Genomic DNA, 20,476 nt, shown 5'->3' on the forward strand with positions numbered 1-20,476 from the left:
CTGTTATTGATTTCTACTTCAATTTCATTGTGGCCAGAGAACATATTTGGTACGAATTGAATCCCTTTAAATTTACTGAGACTCATTTTATGGCCCAGAATATGGTCTACCTTGGTAAATGTTCTGTGTGCACTTTCAAAGAATGTGTACTCTGCTGTTATTGATTGGAGGGTTCTATAACTGTCTATTAGGTCAAACCATTTGATAGTGGTCCTTTGCATGACAATTTTAATTTGAATGAACATGAAAACCTGAAAAAGTAAACACTAACTTCTATGCAATACTGAAAAACAAACACATCCAAAATTCCACCAACCCCCTTAAAACAGTCCACTTAATGTACTTAAGTTAATAAAATCGGAGGAAACTTAAAAAAATAATAATAAATTTCATGTCAAGAAAAACAAACAACCCAATCAAAAAATGGCAGAAGACCTAAATAGACATTTCTCCAAAGAAGACATACAGATGGCCAGCAGGCACACGAAAAGATGCTCAACATCACTAATTATTAGAGAAATGAAAATCAAAACTACAATGAGGTATCACCTCACACCAGTCAGAATGGCCATCATCAAGAAGTCAACAAAATAATAAGTGCTAGAGAGGGTGTGGAGAAAATGGAAGCCTCCTAAACCATTGGCAGGAATGTAAACTGGTGCAGGCACTATGGAGAACAGTATGAAGCTTCCTTAAAAAGCTAAAAATAGAGTTGCCATATGATTCAGCAATCCCACTCCTGGACAAATATCCAGAAAAGATGAAAACTCTAATTCAAAAAGATACATGCACCCCAATGTTCACAGCAGCACTATTTACAACAGCCAAGGCATGTAAGCAACATATGTATCCATGGACAGATGAATGGATAAAGAAGATGTGGTGTGTGTGTATATGTGTGTGTGTATATATATATATATATACACACACACATATACGCACACACACAATAGAATAGTACCCAGCTATAAAAAGAGAAGGAAATATTGCTATTTGCAGCAACATGGATGAACCTAGAGTTTATCATACTAAGTGAAGTAAGTCAGATAGAGAAAGACAAAAATCATGATATCATTTATATGTGGAATCTAAAAAATGATACAAATGAACTTACTTACAAAACAGAAACAGACTCACAGACATAGAAAATAACTTATGGTTACCAAAGGGGAAAGGGAAGGGGGAGAATAAATTAGGAGTTTAGGATTAACAGACACACACTACTTTACAGATAGATAAAATAGATAAACAACAATGTGATTTATGTTCCAATGTATAATAATAAAACTGTCTTTACTTTTGATTTTTGTCAGTGACTGATTGTTAAAAATTTTTAAATAGCATCAAACGGAACTTCGAATTTTCAGAGAATCATGTTCCTTTATAATAAAATAAATTATGTTTGAAAAAAACTTTTTCATGTCATGAGATTACTGATCTATGACCCAAATTAGAGAATCACAAAATGTTGGAGCTGATGGGCCCTCAGAGACTAGACTGAACAACACATTTCACAGCGACCCTGAAAGACTCAGCGATCTGTCCAAGGTAGCACACCGGACCTGTGCTGACCACGCCTCCCCTGTGTCCCTGTTTACCTGCTCCACAGTGCAGAAGATGTGAGCGTCATCCTGCTGGAAGCGCCTGACGTGGGTCAAGCCATGCAAAGTTCCTGACAGCTCATTCCTGTGAAGAGCTCCGAAGTCAGCAAATCTAATAGGCATTTCCCTCCAAGATCGTGGACGATGGGCAAACATCAGACTAGAAAAGAAACAATGGCACACAGCTTTTCCTTAGCATGGAAAAGATTATGTAATGATCTAGATGTTAATAAGGTACAGTTAAATGCCTCAGGATTTGTAAACACCTTATTCTGGTTCTTAGATCACCAATTTTACAAAAATTCTTCTCCCATGAATTAGTGAACCTTGAACTTACATCACTGCACACTCTGAGAAAGAACCCTCTTATCTTCTCCAGAATGCTGTTCCCTACTCTCATTCATCCAGGGAATATCCACTTACCGTTTACAATCCATTTCAAAGGCTACTTCTTAAATGAAGCAGCCCTGGACACTCCCCCAGAAGGGCTAGTCAGGCTTGCCTCAGGCTCTAAGAACAGCTGGAATTGCCACAGTTTTGACACTGGTCTTGCTATTTTTATAACTGACTGTCTATACATCTGTTCCTTCCCCAATCTGCTCATGAGCTCCGGGGGGAAATGGATTGCGTCTGAATCACCTCTGCATTTCCAGCTCCCAGCACTGGAAACACTCGGCTAATGTTCTCTGTTGAATGAAAGGCCTCTCTTCTGCAGGAAGCACCCCTGGCTCCCAAATCCCATCACCACTAGGCCACTGTGGTCCTGCTCTTCCTTGTTCTGAGACATGAAAATACAAAATTACATTCTCTACTTGTGTTCAGCTTTCTTCTAATTCTATTGAAATCACAGCTTCAACTGGTACCCAATGGGAAACTGAGTTAAGAAGTTGTTAATACAGGTGTTTTAGAGAATGCAAAGCACAAGGTTAGCCTCCATCTTCTGTTTTTATTTATTTATTTGTTTTTTTGCGGTACGCAGGCCTCTCACTGTTGTGGCCTCTCCCGTTGCAGAGCACAGGCTCCGGACGCGCAGGCTCAGCGGCCATGGCTCACAGGCCTAGCCACTCCGCGGCATCTGGGATCTTCCCGGACTGGGGCACGAACCTGCGTCCCCTGCATCGGCAGGCGGACTCTCAACCACTGTGCCACCAGGGAAGCCCCACCTTCTGTTTTTAAAACGAGGTTATAGAATATTTACATAACAGTTTTTAGAAAATTAAAGATAAATATATATTTTTTACATGCTGTCATCACAAAGTTGAACTTCTTTCATTCTTTACTGAAAAGGGCAAAGAGCTTTCTTCAATGTTCAGAGGTTTGTTTTAAGTAGTTACCTTCTAAGGTAAATTTACCTGAAACTATGTAGTTGATGATACAAAGCTACAATAGTTGGGATATTTTTTTGTGGAGAATTGTATCTGTTCACTTCCAGTTGTAAAATCTGCTACTCTTACAAGGTTGTATTTGCATACCATGCAACTTTATGATAATTACATTCTTTCACAGACTCTAAGACAACCTTGACTGTAAGATGTACCATTATTTTATACATCACTAAGAAAGAAAATAACCATTAATTAAATTATGGTATAATGTTAAGATACCAATTATAAGATGTGTCCCAATTTCAGGGGTAAAGCCATCTTAGAATCAATGAAATCCAGTCATTTATTTTGACCTCACTGTTCTTGTTACAATCAACCCAAATAGTATGTAAGAACTAGATGTTCTGCAAATATGTATATTTGAAGTGTATTACTATTAGGAAGAGAAATATTACAATAATTTATAAAGTTGATATCTAACATTATCCTCTGAGAAGCACAAAATACTAAGTGGTTTCCAGCTACCATCCCACACCTGTCAAAGAGCAAACATATTTTAAAAAGTAAATTTATTCTCCAGAATGAAGTAACTTGGTAAAGATGATTTCTAACCACCAGTCTTCAGATTAAAGGAATCACTTAGTTCCAAAAAGCAAAATAATATTAAAGACTAATTGTGAGGAAGTCGGCTATGCGTTTATAGGCACAGATCTGCTTCACTTTTAATACTCACCAGTGCCCCGGACAATTCATGGGCTTAAGGGCAAAAGTGTCCTTGTCAATGTCAAAGGTGAACATGTTGTCACTGTAATGCTGCCAGTGTCCAGAGGTTTCCCAGAGCTTACTGCTGTACACGTTGGGGGAGAGCACCTCCATGAAGCTGCGTCGGTGGTACTCCTCCTAAAAGAGACGCACACGCAAAGTTAAAATCTGCTGGGACAGGTCACAACTCCAGGCAAATAACACTATGAACAAAGATTTTTAAATTCAGGATTATGTCTTACATTAATTCATGGTTAATATGCCCTTGGCTTTAAGGGTGGTAACTTATGGATCATGAAAGAAAGATTAGTGTATGCTCAGTATAATTTTCACATTAAGTATATTTATTTTATAGTATAATAGTATATAGTGTATAGTATTTTAATTCTTTGAGAATTAGTAATTGAAATACTATATATATAAACTTTTTATAACTACAAACTCCCAAATCCTTGTACGTTCCAGATAAACAGCAGGAGTTTTTTTTTTTTTTTTTTTTTAGGCGGTACGCGGGCCTCTCTCTGTTGTGGCCTCTCCCATTGCGGAGCACTGGCTCTGGATGCGCAGGCTCAGCGGCCATGGCTCATGGGCCTAGCTGCTCCACGGCACGCGGGATCCTCCCGGACCAGGGCACGAACCCGTGTCCCTGCATCGGCAGGCGGACTTTCAACCACTGCGCCACCAGGGAAGCCCAGGAGTTTATTTTCTATTACTTAAGAGGTAGAATAATTTTATAACTCAATAAGCCTCTGAGTGCCATGTTATTTACAGTTTTGACCCATTTAGTTTTAAATAGAACTAAAGCTGGGAATTTGAATTTGTAATATTTTAAGTGGTTGTTATCTACTGAGTCAGGAGCTGGCTTTGCTCCCTCCCTATCAATTAACAGCTTCCCTCATTCCATCACTGGGGTCAGGAAAAGAGAGGCTTGTTTTCAAGCAGAGTTCTTCTTTTACTTTAACTTTGCTTTCTTTTTCTTCAAGTTATCAATCTGATGATCTTTGTTCAGTGTTTCTTAGAGTTTCAACATTTGTTAATCATTTAATGGGCATCTGGCACAAACCTAGATCACCATATTTTAGCTAAGTAAAAATATATTTTTATACAATTAAAAAAATATAAAACATATTATTTCAAAATTACTACAAAGAACAGTTTTGCATCACGGACAGGGATATATTATTTGTCCCTCTTCAGCTGAGCATCTTTTCAGTCCAGTTGTGAAGAGCCTGGGTCTCAGCTATCCATTAAGCTTCTTTACTTAACCTTTGTTTTTACCAAATAGGAAAATTTCAACAAAATTATAGGTCACTATGAATGGCAGTAATTATTTAGTGGTAAGTCAGATGGCTCCATATACTCAGATTAAACAATGTCCCAGCTACTTCCTTGGTGGCGCAGTGGTTAAGAATCTGCCTGCCAATGTAGGGGACACGAGTTTGAGCCCTGGTCTGGGAAGATCCCACATGCCACGGAGCAACTAAGGCTGTGCACCACAACTACTGAGCCTGTGTGCCACAACTACTGAAACCCACGTGCCTAGAGCCTGTGCTCTGCAACAAGAGAAGCCACCGCAATAAGAAGCCTGCGCACCGCAACGAAGGGTAGCCCTCGCTCGCCACAACTAGAAAAAGCCCGTGTGCAACAATGAAAATCCAACACAGTTCAAAATCAAATAAATAAATAAATAAATTTAAAACAAAAAACAAGGTCCCAGAAATTAAAGGGGTTTTTGTGTTTTGGTTTCTTTTTACTAGAGGTTACTTTTAAAGCTAAGCTCAGGAGAGAGTAATTGATAGATTTTTTTTAACCCACTCTGGACACAATCATGTTAGGAATTTGTTTTGTTGAGGTGTTTGGAAACGATTTTAAACTATGCCCTATGAGGGCAAGTGTCATTATGTTTGCAACTTATTTTATGCAGTTTAGCAAAAAACAACTGCTACATTTATACATAAAATGTACACATATATTGCATGTATATCACCTTATCTCTGTATATTATATGTGTGTAACACATATATATTTTGTCTCTCTCACATGCACATACATGTCAGAGAGAGAGAAAGCAAATTGGCAAACTTAACAATTGATGAATCTAGATGAAGGACACATGTATGCTCACTGCACTGCTCTTTAACTTTTCTGTAGATTTGAACTTTTTGAAAGAAAAAGTTGGGGAAAAATATATCTGAATCCATATCACCAATTTCTTTCTCTAAAGTGTAAAGAAAATCAAGTCTGAGAAAGAGCAAAGTCATGATGACTGACCAGTCTATAGCTCAGTATGATCTGAAGAAATCCTGAAAGCTTATTCTGAAGATTAAAAAGCATATTTCATCCCTGAAGTAATAACTTCATACCGTAGAAAGTACTGAATCTCCACCTGCACCTGTGATTTGGCCACTGGAAATAGCACCTAAATATCAGTGCATAGAGAAATTCTCTTAAGTAATTTTTCATTATAAACACTAAAGTGATTCCACTTAAACAGATCCTTTCCAAAATCACACTAAAATACCAGAGTTTTAATAAAAGCATAAATCTACAAGGCCAAAGAGAAAAAGGAGAGGAGATGACAGCTATATACTTATGAATCCGGAAAGCAGATGAGCAACAGCCTCAGCAGATCTGGGAAAGCTGAAACTTTACGGGAGAATCCCAGAAGCAAGACTACTCTGGCTGGATATAGATTTCTTGGCTTCACATTTTTAAGGTATTGCTCCTGTCTTCTATATTTTAGGGTTTCCATTGAAAATTTCATTTCTTTTAAGACTAATGATGTTGAGCATTTTTTGTGTTTTTTCTGCTGTTTCCATTAACAAAATCAAATATCTAGGGATAAATCTGATGAAAGATGTGTTAAGACCTCTAAAGTAGCAGTAACAAAATATTGCTGAGGGAAAATAAAGATCTAAATGAACTGACAAGATTTACATATGGATTGTTAAACTCAATATTGTTGTCATTATCTGCAAATTAATCTATAGATTGAATGTAATTCCAATCAAAATCTCAGCAGTGTTTTTTTCCTTTTTTAGGAAATTGACAAGCTTCTTGTAAAAGTTATATGGAAATGCAAAGAATAGCCAAAATAATCCTGAACAAAAATAATAAAATTAATGAACTTAAACTACTGACACCAAGACTTAAAATACAGTTACAGTAATCAAAGCGGTGTGGTACTGACGCAAGGCCAGACAACAAAGGGATCAGAAGAACGGAGTAAATACCCGGAAAAAATATATATGCGATGATTTGGCTTGGGACAAAGATTCTGCTATAGTAATAAATGGTACTGAAGTTACTGGATAAGCACAGAACCTCAAAATGAATCCAAGGTAAATCATAGCCTTAAGTGTGAAAGCAAACAAGTTTTTAAACAGAACAAAGAAAAATAGCTTCATGACTCTGAAGTCGGCCAAAGATTTCTTAAACAGGATGTGAAAAACACTAAGGAGAAAAGAAAAAGTAATAAACTGAACTTCATTAAATATAGAAAGTGTTGGTCCAAAGACATCATTAAAAAATAAATCAAGAAGCCACAGACTGAAAGAATATATTTATTACATATATTTAACTAAGGACTCAGATTCAGAATATAGAAAAAAATTCCTACAAATCAATAATAAAAAGACAACCCAAACTTTTAAATGGGCAAAATATTTAAACAGGAGCTTCACAAAAGAGAACATCCAAGTGGCTAATAAGCATATGAAAAGATTCTCAACATCACTATCCATCAGGGATATGCAAAATAGTGCCATTATACCAAGTGTTAAAAAAGAAATAACAAGCCTCAAATGGGGTCACTTACCCCCAGGACAGGAAACCAAGACAGTTTCAACCCCACCCCCACAGAGATGTGACCTTTACAACAGCCCATCTGAAATGTCCTGATCAGCACTGGTGAGGTAACTACCTGAGAAAGACCCTGCTGTTCCTCCCCCAGTAGAAGACAGCCTGCCTGAAATAATCCTTTCTTTTCATTTGCTAACACCTTCTCGCCCCCTCCCCTCCTTCTACCTATAAAAACCCTCCATTTCGTACAACCCCTCCTACTGCTGCTGATTCTTGAATTTCTGAATAAAGCCCATTAGTTCTTCAAATTTACTTGGCTGAATTTTGTTTTTAACAGTGTAGAAGAATTAAATAGTCATATATTCCTAGAAGGAGTAGTAAGTCGTTCAACTACATAAAAACTGTTCAGCATTTTCTTAAAAAGTTTGTCATTACTTCCCCAGGACCTAGCAATTCTATTCCCACGTAAATACCCAAGAGAAGTGGGTTCTTGGGAGCACCAAAGACATGATCAAGAATGTTCACAGTAGCTTCATATGTAATAGCCCCAAACTGGAAACAACCTACATGTGCGTCTACAGGAGAATAAATAAACAGATTGTACTATAGTAATAAAATGGGATAAATCAAAATACACACAACTTGGATGAATCTCACACATTAAGTTGAACAAAAGAAGCCAGAAACACAATAGTGAATACTACGATTCCATGTTATGAAGTTTAAAACCGGGGCAATTTATCTATGGTAACCAAAATCAGCATAGAGATGATCTCAGGGGAGGGGAGGGGAGGCAGGTACCAACCGGGAAGAGACCCAAGAGGACACACGACAAGATGGAAGGTTCTTGGTCTTGATTTGAGTGTGGCTGGTAGATGTGCACATGTGAAATGCTTCAGATTTGTCCACTTTAATGAATGTAACTTATATTTCAATCAGTAGCCTCCCTCCGAATACAATAATATTGTTAGGGAACCGTTGACCGAAACCACCCGCCTTGGCCAGGCACTATGATAAGCGCCTGCCTGTGTTGTCTCACAGCAGGAGGTCCTGATAAAGAACATGGTGCTGCCACTGAAAACTAACGGGGAGAATTCAGGAGGGGCTGAAAGGAGAAGGGAGGAGACGTCAGCCCATGATATGTCCTGCCAACCTCCCAGAAACCCTCGTGTTGGAATCCATCTTGGCTGAGAGATGCGCATGCCACCAGGAAGGACCCTGAGCCACCAAATATGGGCCAAGCAAGATGATTGGCCAGAGACAACCTGAAACTAACCCCATCACCATGGAACCCGAGACTTCGAGCCACGTGGAGAGCAGTCCTCCTGGGTTCACTTACCCTACTGCTCTCTGCCCGGGCGCCCCTTCCCAATAAAGTCTCCTGCTTTGTCAGCACATGTGTCTTCTTGGACAATTCATTTCCAAGTGTTAGCCAAGAGCCCACTCTTGGGCTCTGGAAGGGGTTCCCCTTCCTGCAACAACATAAGGGACCTAATGCAAGAACCACCCCAATGAGCCTAACACTTGGAACCATGAAAGAGAAGTTTTAATCAGCAGTTTTAAGCTACTCAGTTTCAGCATGGTTTTCTAGGCTGCGATAGAACAGACAACCAGGACGGAATGTGCACTGGCCATGGGTGCTGCTGCACCAGTAACCCTAAAACAGGGGGCTGTGGCTTTAGGGCCAAGTGGTGGGCAGAGCTAGAAGGGCCTTAAAGAAACTGTCTGTGACGAGCTGAACACTAATAGGGAGGAAAATGTTACTGGAAGTTGAAGAAAAGAGGACCCTTGTTAGGTGGTGCCAGAGATTTGGTAACCCTGTCACCGCAGGTAACGCGGAAAACAGAAAGAGTCCCCGAAGAGCTCACAGACTTAGCTGGGGGTGTCCGGGCAGAATGTGGAAAGGGACAGCCGACTTCTAACTGCCTGTGACAAAATACAAGAAGACAGAAACTAGAGAGAGCACTATTACGTTTCTGAGACAAATTTAGAGGAAATACAAAGGTGGCAGGACCGACCGGATTCAAAAATAAAACTTTCTCACCCTCAGACCTTCTCAGCAAAAGAGTCACAAGACTCTTGAGGACAAAGGTAAAATCTTAAGGGTGCAGCTGTCTGCCCTTTGCAAAGACCTCGGAATGAGCTGAGTACCCAATGGGGCTTTAAGAGTCTTAGGACTGCTCTTTGTACACTCAGTTAAAGAGGAGGCTTTTACATTTTTAAGTGTCATTTCCCAGCAGCCTCCCAGGCAGCCCTGGGTAGGGAAGAATCTGTCCCAGAAAGAGACGCAGGGATGGTTTTTATCTAAGCATTGATTATAAACACGGTATGTAAAAGTGCTCCCCGCCCCCCAACTCTTAAAGGAACTGTACTAGCTGGGATTGAAAGGGACAGAGACAGCACGAGAAGAAATGAGGTCTCTGGACCCCAACCTTCACAGAAGGAATCAGGCCGGGGACACTAAGAAAGCTGCTCAGAGGTCCACACAGGCAGGGAGGCTGACTCTGAACCAGGGCCCAGAGGGAAGAGAACTGAGTCCTGAATAACAAGCGTTTTCTGACCTTGGAGCTGGGAAGACGGGTGGGAATCAGGGTTTCGACAGATCACCGACCCCAGCACCTCCTTCTGTGCCCATCCCTTCCTGAGTGGGGAATGTCCCCGGCCTCCTACTCCTCCATCATCATTTTATAATGTGGTGGGGTGGGGGGAGTGGGGTGGCCCACAGGTAACCTGTCTCTTTAGTCCACAGGTCTTACACTGACAGGAACTCTACCTGAGGGGCTACACCTGAGAAGCCTCCTCTGCACCGAGATGAGTTACTACCTTCTGCGCTGATGTGGTAACCAGAGGAGACTCGGCAGACCTTTTACTCAGCACTCAAAACACATTCAAAGGGCAGAGCTGATTATCCTCCAGCCTTTGGGGGCTGAAGACATAAAGAGCCACCAGACGCTCAGCTGGAAGCCCCGGGGGCCAGGCCCCAGACACAAGGGCAGCCTGTGTCCCATCCAAATGCAAGCCCAGCCTTGACTGAGCTCAGTCTCCGCACTGAGGGCTTCTTCTTCCATCTAGGCGATGGGTAGCTGCTCAAGTGGGAGAAAACGTCACCCGGAGCCTCTGCAGGTATGTTTACATACAATATCCAGCATAGAATAGAAAATGATCAGCTGTGGAAAGAGGCAAGACTGCATACCAGGAAACCAGGAGAAGGCAGTCTCTGAGAGGTTTTTCTTTTTTGCATGGAAAGGCCGATTTCCTCAGACACGGATATCTGGGGGTTCAGAGTTCTTCACCTCATCTGTGTCTGCCAACCATTCCCCTTCGAAGCCTCAGAGACTCCCGTCCTTCCCACCAATGCCCTTACCTCAGCAGAAGAGACCACTGGGCTTACGTATGTAAACGACTGTACAGTACTACAACCCATACGATCAGGCCTTGGGCCTGATCATCAGCCATGTCTGTCTTGCATCTATAAAAGATAAAAGATTCTTTTAAAGCCACCATAGAGGCATCCTGTTTATTCTCCACACATTCCACCTCCAACCCAGGGAGTTCAAGGTGCCAGGGGCTGTGCTGATTTTCCAGCAAAGACAGCACACCCCAAACAGCAGCTGTGATGGCCATTACCACCTGGTGAAGTCTGACACCCTTCAAAGACTCTTCAGGTCTTACCTCCCTGCTCTCTGATCTCCTCCCATGGCTAAGCAGTGGCCAATCCCTGTAGAAGGCATGCAGCCCACAGAGGTCAGCCTCCAGGCGCACAGCCGAGAAGAAAAGGAAGGAAAGCGAGTCAGAGAGTAACCAGTACAGGCCGCGTACCTTCTCAGGAAGGCACTGCAGAAGGTGGTCCCCCCAACGAGAGGGACAAGCAAGGAAGAGGAAGACATGGGTCAGGGGAGAGGGGACTCAGCACAGGAAAGACAGGAGGGGAGTAGCCAGGGCGATGACGAAAAGAAGTGCTAAGACATCAGTTGTCAAGAATCTTAGCAGCAAGTCAATTCTGGAGGGAGAGGACCAAATTTGAAGAAAAAAAATTTACTTAGAGATTACCTGAATCATCAGAATACACTGCAAGGAGTTTCAGAGGTTTGATAGAAAGTTGAGGATGAATTAGTGATGGGCACATAGAAAAGTGAGGAAATGAAAGTTTTAGGTAATTATTAATTACAGGAAAGACACAGAAAGTACAGAAAGGAAAAGTAATCCTAGTAGTCTGCCTGGGTCACCTCTGCACAACATCTACATAGTCCTAATGAAGACTTTCTACTCTATGAACTTGTCCTATTGTACAAGTAGCTATTTTACAAAATGTTTTTTCACTCTTTGCTCTGGAGCTGCCAAATCACCTAGGAGTCACATAATAAACAATGGCAGGGGGCACCAGTGGTCCAGGGATCACATCCTGAGAAGCAATGATACTTCACAGTTTAGTGCTCTGTGCTACACAGAACCCTTCCTCCTTCCTTCTCTCAGGGGAAGTTCCACACTTGGTCTGAAGTTTATCTTAGTATCCTACGTGTTCCAGAAACTTACATGGACAAGAGGTACATTTAATGAAGTCCAAGTATAAATGTAAATATTTAGGGAAAATACAAATTGTTTCAATGTTTTTAGTTGAAGGCACAATGTGGCATTTCTCTTTGAGGTTCAAAATTCTTAGTATTATTAAAATAAAATTAATGGAAATGCTTGGCCATTTTACGATGAGAGAAAATAGTAAAATGTAAAATGGAGTTGAATAAGTATAGAATATTTTAAAAATTAACTTACTCGTATGAAATCCATAAGTGTATTATAAACGAAGGCTCCTCTGGGAAGAAAGAAACAGCTTCCAGGACTCAGATCATGGAAGAAGAAAAGTTCTTGTTCCTAGATTAAAACAATAATTGCATTTCATTTTCACTGTCGCTACATAACATTTACTGTATACAAATGATACACTAGGAATAAAACATATACTCAGTTATTTCTGATTCTAATATTGACATTCCAAAGTCCCTCAATACTGTACTTGAATCTAACTACATGTAACAGCACATGTAAAATTACAACTCATATTTATGGTTACTTAGCTTTGAACTTGGCTTTTATTTCACCTAGTATTTACTGCTGATTTCCTCCTCGGCACCTTGGAGTATGGTTCTCATGGGGAGACATGGCTGGAGGTGGGCTCTGAGTGACGTGACATCAGCATGGCCGTCATGCTGAGAGCCCACTCTGGTGGCCACCAACACCCAGTGTCCGTCCTCATGCCACTTTGCACGCTACCCAGCAGAGCCGAGGACATGGAGCTCCACAGCGAGTGCCTGGCCTGTCGTGTAACAGCTCCTACGTGGCAGGACTGAGTTAAACCCAGGTCTGCCTTCTTGCATATCTTCTTTGTTTCTGCTCTGCTTCCCAAATACAAAGTACATTATCAAGTATACACAATTATTTTAAAAAGGTTATTTTTATATCATGATAAAAATGAAAGGTGCAATTGTTTAAATCTAATAAGAAATACAAGAAGGAAAGAGGTTAGAAGACATTGGGGTAGGAGCGTGAAAGAACTCAGCAGCAAACCATGAGCGCCAGCAAAACAGAAGACAGGAGAGGAGGAGAAGAAGAAATGCTAGTTTTAAGACACCCTAGTTCTGAGACGCGGTCGCAGGCCAGCTCAGCAGCGCTCAGCACGGCGCACCTTCCCAATCCTCCTGTGATCCTGGGTCTTGGTCTCCTCCTGCAGCTTCTCCCAGGCTGTCATCATCTGGTCATCAGGAAAGGATATCCCGTAGACCCTCTGCAGCGTTTCCATTTCAGGGTTACCCTCCCAATATGCTGAGGAATTCTAAACATCAGATGAGATTTGGGTAAACACACCAAACCCTTGGTTACAAATAAAACTGCTCTGAAATATGTACAGCTGGTTCATACCAGGGGCCTGAGCTACCGTGGACTTTGGTATCAGCCGGGTATCCTGGAACCACTGCCCCGTGGATGCCAAGGGATGACTGTACACAATTCCTCACCCTAACATCAGCATAGCTTACTTAAAGATGAGTTTTTGCAGACTTGGAATCTTAAATTGTTTCTAACTAAACCTTCCCAGCCCAAATTATACCATTAATCAGTAAATTATGTACTCAGTCTGCTGTGGATTCTAGGGATGAAAAGTGAGAAAGAAAGTGTGGAAATGAGGGAAGGCCAAGCACCGAGTGCATCACCCAGGAGAGGGCAGTGGAGGAAGAGGTGTGGGGACATGAAGGCCAGCCTTGCTGACTGTCATCACCCTTCCTTCACCTGTGAGAAAACCAAGGCCTGGGAAGGGCAGGACGGTGACGTCAGTCTCATGCCTCTTGATTCCAGAGCGCGTTTTCTGCATCATACCACTCTATCCCTTTATTTTCTCCTTTTCCTACAGTACGTTATTCTTACATGCAGATAAACATTCTTGTTCACATTAGGGCAATTCAAGAAAACAATAGTATGCAGAACAATATTGTAATATAGATGAAAAAGAAATGCACTGTAACACGTATAGTAAGGTTAAATGATAAACAATTAAAGGCTACATATAATGTTCTAATTACCAAAATTCTAAAAAATTATATTATTTTTAGAAGCCCACATAAAAATCAAATATGGATGTAGTGTTTCTAAGAGGCATGGTGTTCAGGTTATAAAAGATATTATTGAATATCTAGTTCATCTTAAGTTTACTATATTAAGAAAAAAATCAATACTTACCTTGAAAATTTTTATCTCTTTAATTTTTCCAGTGTGTCTTACATGGGGGCCTTTACAGAGGTCAACTAGTGGACCACACCTGTAATAAAATATTTAAAACATGCCCAGGCACAGTTATAGCTTTTGGGACTATTCATTAGAAACCATGTTCTATGTTTTGGGGCAATGTTTAATTTAGGAACAACTTAATTTAAATGAATTTTTAATTTAAGGAGCAAGAAAGAGGCGATTCACCTTGTCTCAGATCCCAGCCTTCCCTCCTTCGCTCACATTCAAAAGCCACAGAATCCTTGGAAAGAAACTGTGCAGACAGACACCACTTTTCATTGTCACACCCTAAGGCTCCTAAAAACCTTCACTGTCTTAAAATCAGATAGCCATTTCCCTGCTCTACACTAATTTTCAAAACCAAAATTATATGACAGTTATAAAAAATGCGTTAAGTTGATATTTTACATTAAAAATAAACTTCACCAAACCCACAGAATGCACACCAACAGTGAAGCACGCTATAAGCATCGGTGTAGATGGATTGTGACTCATTTCCCACCTCTGGTGGGTAATCTTGACCATGGGGAAGTTGTGCATATATGGGGGCAAGGGTGTATGGGAACTCTCTGCATCTTTTTCTAAATTTTGCTGCGAACCTAAACGGCTCTAAAAAATAGTCTACTTAAAAAGTAAATAAATTCAAGGGTTTTTGTTTGTTTTAAGGCCCTCTGATTTCATGACAAAATGTCTAATTGTCTCTTGGTTTAGAAAAACAGCATACTGACTTAACAACGTAAATCTCAGGCAAAGGTTTAGATCAGAGACGACACTGCTATTAAAGCACACGGGGCTGCAGCTGGGGACTCGCCTGCACCTATAATGAACAAGGGACCACTAAACCCTAACAAGCGCAGACTTTTCTCCAAGTACAGAAACATTAGCAGAGTTAAGATACCAATAATGTGGGTCTGAGGGAAGGTGACAACCAACTTAAGGAAAATTTAGTAAAGAACCAATAACGTCAACCAATTTAAGGAAAATTTAGTAAAGAAAAAAAGTTGTTCCTTAACTATTCCAACCAATTTTAAGTATTTTTAAAGTTCATTGGTTAAAAAGTTAAAAATTACAATGAATACATAAAGGGACTGGATTATTCACCAAAGTACAATGAAGCTTTAAACATGAAAACATCATTTCTCTGAATGACCAGGCTTTTATGTATTGTTCTCTGTCTAAGATGGAGGTTGTAAGTCAATGCTCAGAGAAATGGAAAAAAATGCCTGATTAGCATGAAAGACTTTAATAAGCTAATCTTTAAATAATTCCATAGAAAAAAAGCCATTTATTTTCAAAAAATTAAATACAAGCCATTCCAATTGATAGAATAAGCATCAATGTTGACCTAAGTTAAAAAAAAAAACCAAAATGTCAAGTATTAAAAGCCAGAAATTTAAAACTTAGCATACCTTTTCAATTTCTTCATTTATTTTTAAACTTTAAAATGATTATACTGACACTTATTTGTATTATAGGTAATAAATAACAAAATCTTATCAGGTCATTGGAGAGCAGCAAAAATAAGATAAGCACGGTATCCACCTTCAGAATGAAATGGCCATGTATTCATATTATCATTTAAGAAATGCACTGTGGGGACTTCCCTGGTGGTGCAGTGGTTGAGAATCTGCCTGCCAATGCAGGGGACACGGGTTTGAGCCCTGATCCGGGAAGATCCCACATGCCACGGAGCAACTAAGCCCTTGCACCACAACTACTGAGCCTGCACTCTAGAGCCTGTGAGCCACAACTACTGAGCTTGCGTGCCACAACTACTGAAGCCCACGTGCCTAGAGCTCATGCTCCGCAACAAGAGAAGCCACCACAGTGAGAAGTTAACGCATGGCAACGAAGAGTAGCCCCTGCTCACTGCAACTAGAGAAAGCCCACGTGCAGCAATGAAGACCAAACACAGCCAAAAATAAATAAATACAATAAATAAATTTATTTTTTTAAAAAAAGAAATGCGGGCTTCCCTGGTGGCGCAGTGGTTGAGAGTCCGCCTGCCGATGCAGGGGATGCGGGTTCGTGCCCCGGTCCGGGAAGATCCCACATGCCACGGAGCGGCTGAGCCCGTGAGCCATGTCTGCTGAGCCTGCGCGTCCAGAGCCGCAACGGAAGAGGCAACAACAGTGAGAGGGCAGCAAACCGCCAAAAAAAAAAAAAAAAAAAGAAATGCACTGTGCACAGCTGTGCATAAAGGGGGTATAATTTTACTCACAGTACAATTAAGTCAGAGAACCATAGTACTTGAGTGTGGAAAGGAAGTTCCCTGTGGAGGATATTTGTGGTCGTACTTATACAGGGACCAGGTCTTCTCCGATGGGACCGTGAAGGTCACAGGCAGCCAGAGAGCAGGACACACAGGAACAGAGACGAGCAGTACGCACAAGGCAGCTGAACACGTGGCCAGTAAAAGGTGTTGGGAGCCTAATGCCCAGCAAAACTAAGTGGTTTGGGTAGGGGCTCCCACTGGCCTCTGCATCCCACCACTTCTTGTCTCACTGTGAGTCCAGCTGACGCCTGGAGGGTAATGCTCTTGGACCCCAAGCAGTGGAGAGCGTGGTAAGAGGCAGAGAATCACTGCCCGAGGAGATGGCCCATGACAGCTCCCACCGCCCCTCAATAAGAATGTGGGAGGACAAACAGAATTCCTTTCCCTAACAGTCCCCCAAAATGTGAGGCCCTGAGAACACAGTCTTAACCACAGGGAGAAAGAGGCTGCTACAGCTAACATCCAGAAAACAGAATGTGGGTTTTTAGTACCATCCTAATAAATACAAATGAGAAAATAACAATTCCCCTTTGGTGATAACATTTCAGAGTCCCCACCTACAGTAGTACTATACCAACCATGCAAATTTATAAACAGACCACCCACCAAAGACAGACTTGCTACTGTTAATGCCTTCAGATGTACCACTGAGCAGTGTTTAAAATTCACACACACTTTACCTGTAAACTGTGGTCGTTGGCGTGTTAATATTCTCCTTCAGGATGCGGCATTTAAATTTATTGTACTACAAAGAAAAATACATTTACATATTATCACACAAAATGTTTAACTGGGAAAAAATGTTAACTTTTTTCAACACACCCTGAATGGGCATCTGCTATGTTCTAGGTGCTGAGACTGTGGGGATACAAAGAGCTGAGAGCCCAAAGCTGTGCCATGCAGGACGGGAGGCTACTGAGCATTTGAAATGCAGCTGATCTGAAATGAGGTGCACCACAAGGGCAAAACACTGGATTTCAGAGGCATAATGTGAAAAGAAGAAAATAAAATAGCTCACTAATTACTTTTTATGTTGGTTACATGTTGAAGCAATATTTTTGATTTATTGGGTTAAATAAAATGTTATAAAAATTAATTTCATCTTTCTTTTACTTTTAAAAGGTGGCTACCAGAAAATTTAAGATGACATACGTGGCTCAGATTTGTGGATCTCATTATTGGACAGCACTGCTCTCGAAGATTCCAATTTTAACTACATGAAGTAAATAAAATTCTGAGGACACGTAAAAATTAAAAACGGGAACCCTCCTGCACTGTTGGTGGGAATGTAAATTGATACAGCCACTATGGAGAACAGTATGGAGGTTCCTTAAGAAACTAAAAATAGAACTACCATATGACCCAGCAATCCCACTACTGGGCATATACCCAGAGAAAATCATAATTCAAAAAGATACATGTACCAAAATGTTCACTGCAGCACTATTTACAATAGCCAGGACATGGAAGCAACCTAAGTGTCCATCGACAGATGAATGGATAAAGAAGATATGGCACATATATACAGTGGAATATTACTCAGCCATAAAAGAGAACGAAATTGAGTTATTTGTAGTGAGGTGGATGGACCTAGAATCTGTCATACAGGGTGAAGTAAGTCAGAAAGAGAAAAACAAATACCGTATGCTAACGCTTATATATGGAATTTTAAAAAGTGGTACTGATGAACCTAGTGGCAGGGCAAGAATAAAGACACAGGTGTAGAGAATGGACTTGAGGGCACAGCGGGGGGCAGGCGGAAGCTGGGATGAAGTAAGAGAGTGACATGGACATATATACCCTACCAAATGTAAAATGGATGGCTAGTGGGAAGCTGCTGCATAGCACAGGAAGATCAGCTCAGTGCTTTGTGACCACCTAGAGGGGTGGGATAGGGAGGGTGGGAGGGAGGCTCAAGAGGGAGGGGATATGGGGATATATGTTTACATACAGCTGATTTACTTTGTTGAACAGTAGAAACTAACACAACATTGTAAAGCATTTTTACTCCAATAAAGATGTGAAAAAAAAAATTAGCAGAAAACCCCAAACAAAAGAGGAAAACCCAGAATTTTATATGGTATTATACATATTGTTGAATTCAATAGCGGGAGTACTAACAACACTCAGAATTAATCAGATTTATAAAACACACATATGAAACTATTCCCCCGGCCCTTCACCTACCTATGTCTGCATTAAAAATTCAACCAACCCGTTTGGAACAATTTGGTGAGCAGTGGCCAATTATTTGTTAAAACCAGTCGTCTGTGTTAAATATTGTTCACGTTCCCGGCACGAACTCACCTTAAACAGGTCCAGCAGGGCCTCCTTGCTGACTTCCAACCTTTCGAAAGGCTGCTGCTCTTTGATGATGGCCTTGCACGTGCTCTCCAGCGCTGGCAGCTCTGTGCTGGACACGGCCCTGCAGGGAAAAGCAGCGAGAATCAGCACAGATTGATCAGACATGACCTTAGACCTGTGGCCTTTGTCACCAGCTGACTAGCCTTCTACATTGAGGAACGTGGTTCTTTACTGTCCAGGACTTCAGAGGGTCAGTCATCCTTTCACAAGGCAGGTAACCCTACTTCTCAAAGAGGGAGACAGAGGCGTCAGCTGATGAACTGCCCTCGGTTCTCTGAACAGCCCCGTTGGACACTCCCCAGCTGGACCACAAGCTCCTCCGGGGCCTGATCATCTGGGCAGTCTTCCTCATTCTTCACACGTTTACGTTTTTGTTCAAAAGCGTAGTGTGGAGCGTACGCCATGCCCCTGCCCTAGACCAGGAGATCCAGGCTGGGAGGAAGCTCTGAGAGTATGAACTACAGGTCAGCCGGCCTCCGCTGGGCAGCCCCGGCTCCTCTCAGGAACCCCTGTCTGTGCTCACACCCCTCCAGCCCTGTGGGCCACCTGCATTCCTCAAACAAGCCACACACACCCCGACCCAGGGCTGTCCCACAGAGGCCTGGGACGTTCTTCCCCCACCAGCCTCAGAGCTCACTCCCTCTCTCCCTCCGTCCCACCCCTGCTTCAAGGTCACTGAGCTCTCAGCTGACCGGCTGCCTGCTCAGGCCCCCACCTCCCCTTCACAGCCCTCACCACCTCATCACCTCCGACAGCAGACGGCTGCGTGTCTGTCTATGTCTGTCTCCCCCATCCAGACTGCTGAGCCCACGAGGACAGGCTGATCTGTCCAGTGCAGAGTCAACAGCACCAAGCCCAGAGCACACAGGGGCGTCAACACGTCCTGCGGAATGACTCCGGGGGGGACTACGCTGGACAGGCTGGGAGCAGGAGCTGCAGAGTGCCAGGCGCTCGCTTAGGGAGGCGTCACTTTGACAGCGTGGAGGTGGCAGATGGCGGGAAAATGTACCACGGTCGTCCAGGCAAGGACGCTGGGGGTCTATGTTAAGGCAGAAGGTGGGGGAGAACTACTTAGGGGATAAGACTGGCAGAACTGGATGGAGTGACTGGGGGGGGTAGGGGTGGCAAGGAGCAGGGTGGGCTTGGGAAGACCCTCAGGTTTTGATTTGAGAGCTGGTGGTTTCCTTAAGGGCGACGAGGGATATGGAGAAGGAGGTGGGCCGGGGCTGGGCCTGCTGCTTGTTGATTTCAAGCACAGATCTACTTGAGGAACATGAGGCCGCTGCGAACCAGCACCTCTGGCACCAGTTGTGGGACACGTGTGGCTGGGGTGGACAGCGCTCTTGACCATCACGGCACAGAGCTGAACTATGTGCTCTCCAGGGATTAACCCTGCAACTCTGGTCTGAATTAGCAGTTTGCCCTAGCCAAGTCTCAGGTTACATAAATAGCGTATCACATCCTTCTCAAGAAAAGAAAGAAAACAATTTGAGAAGTTACCCTTGAATCTAAACTCATAAAAAATAATACTGTTCATAAATGGTGACCTTATCTATAATCACATTCTGCAACAG

General features: G+C 42.1%; 1 protein-coding gene across 2 annotated transcripts in view; it reads right to left on the bottom strand.

The window, feature by feature from the left end:
• Positions 1–15,183, bottom strand: part of TARS3 (threonyl-tRNA synthetase 3) — a 33,443-nt gene extending 18,260 nt beyond the window's left edge. Inside the window, exons 1-5 of one of the 2 annotated variants that reach the window (XM_027089120.1) lie at positions 14,216–15,183; positions 13,170–13,316; positions 12,260–12,358; positions 3,660–3,826; positions 1,599–1,761 (exon numbers count right to left, since the gene is read on the bottom strand). In XM_027089120.1, coding sequence (XP_026944921.1) covers positions 1,599–1,761; positions 3,660–3,826; positions 12,260–12,358; positions 13,170–13,283 — 543 coding nt within the window. In that variant the 5' untranslated portion in view covers positions 13,284–13,316; positions 14,216–15,183. Of the gene's footprint in view, positions 1–1,598; positions 1,762–3,659; positions 3,827–10,853; positions 10,959–12,259; positions 13,141–13,169; positions 13,317–14,215 lie in introns of those variants that run through there. The other variant, XM_027089121.1, reaches the window with a different exon arrangement.
• Positions 15,184–20,476: the final 5,293 nt, after the last annotated feature.

Source organism: Aethalodelphis obliquidens, unplaced genomic scaffold (genome assembly GCF_003676395.1).
Source record: "Aethalodelphis obliquidens isolate GAN/ISIS:26980383/991018 unplaced genomic scaffold, ASM367639v1 scaffold65, whole genome shotgun sequence".
In the NCBI taxonomy this organism is placed as follows: domain Eukaryota; kingdom Metazoa; phylum Chordata; class Mammalia; order Artiodactyla; family Delphinidae; genus Aethalodelphis; species Aethalodelphis obliquidens.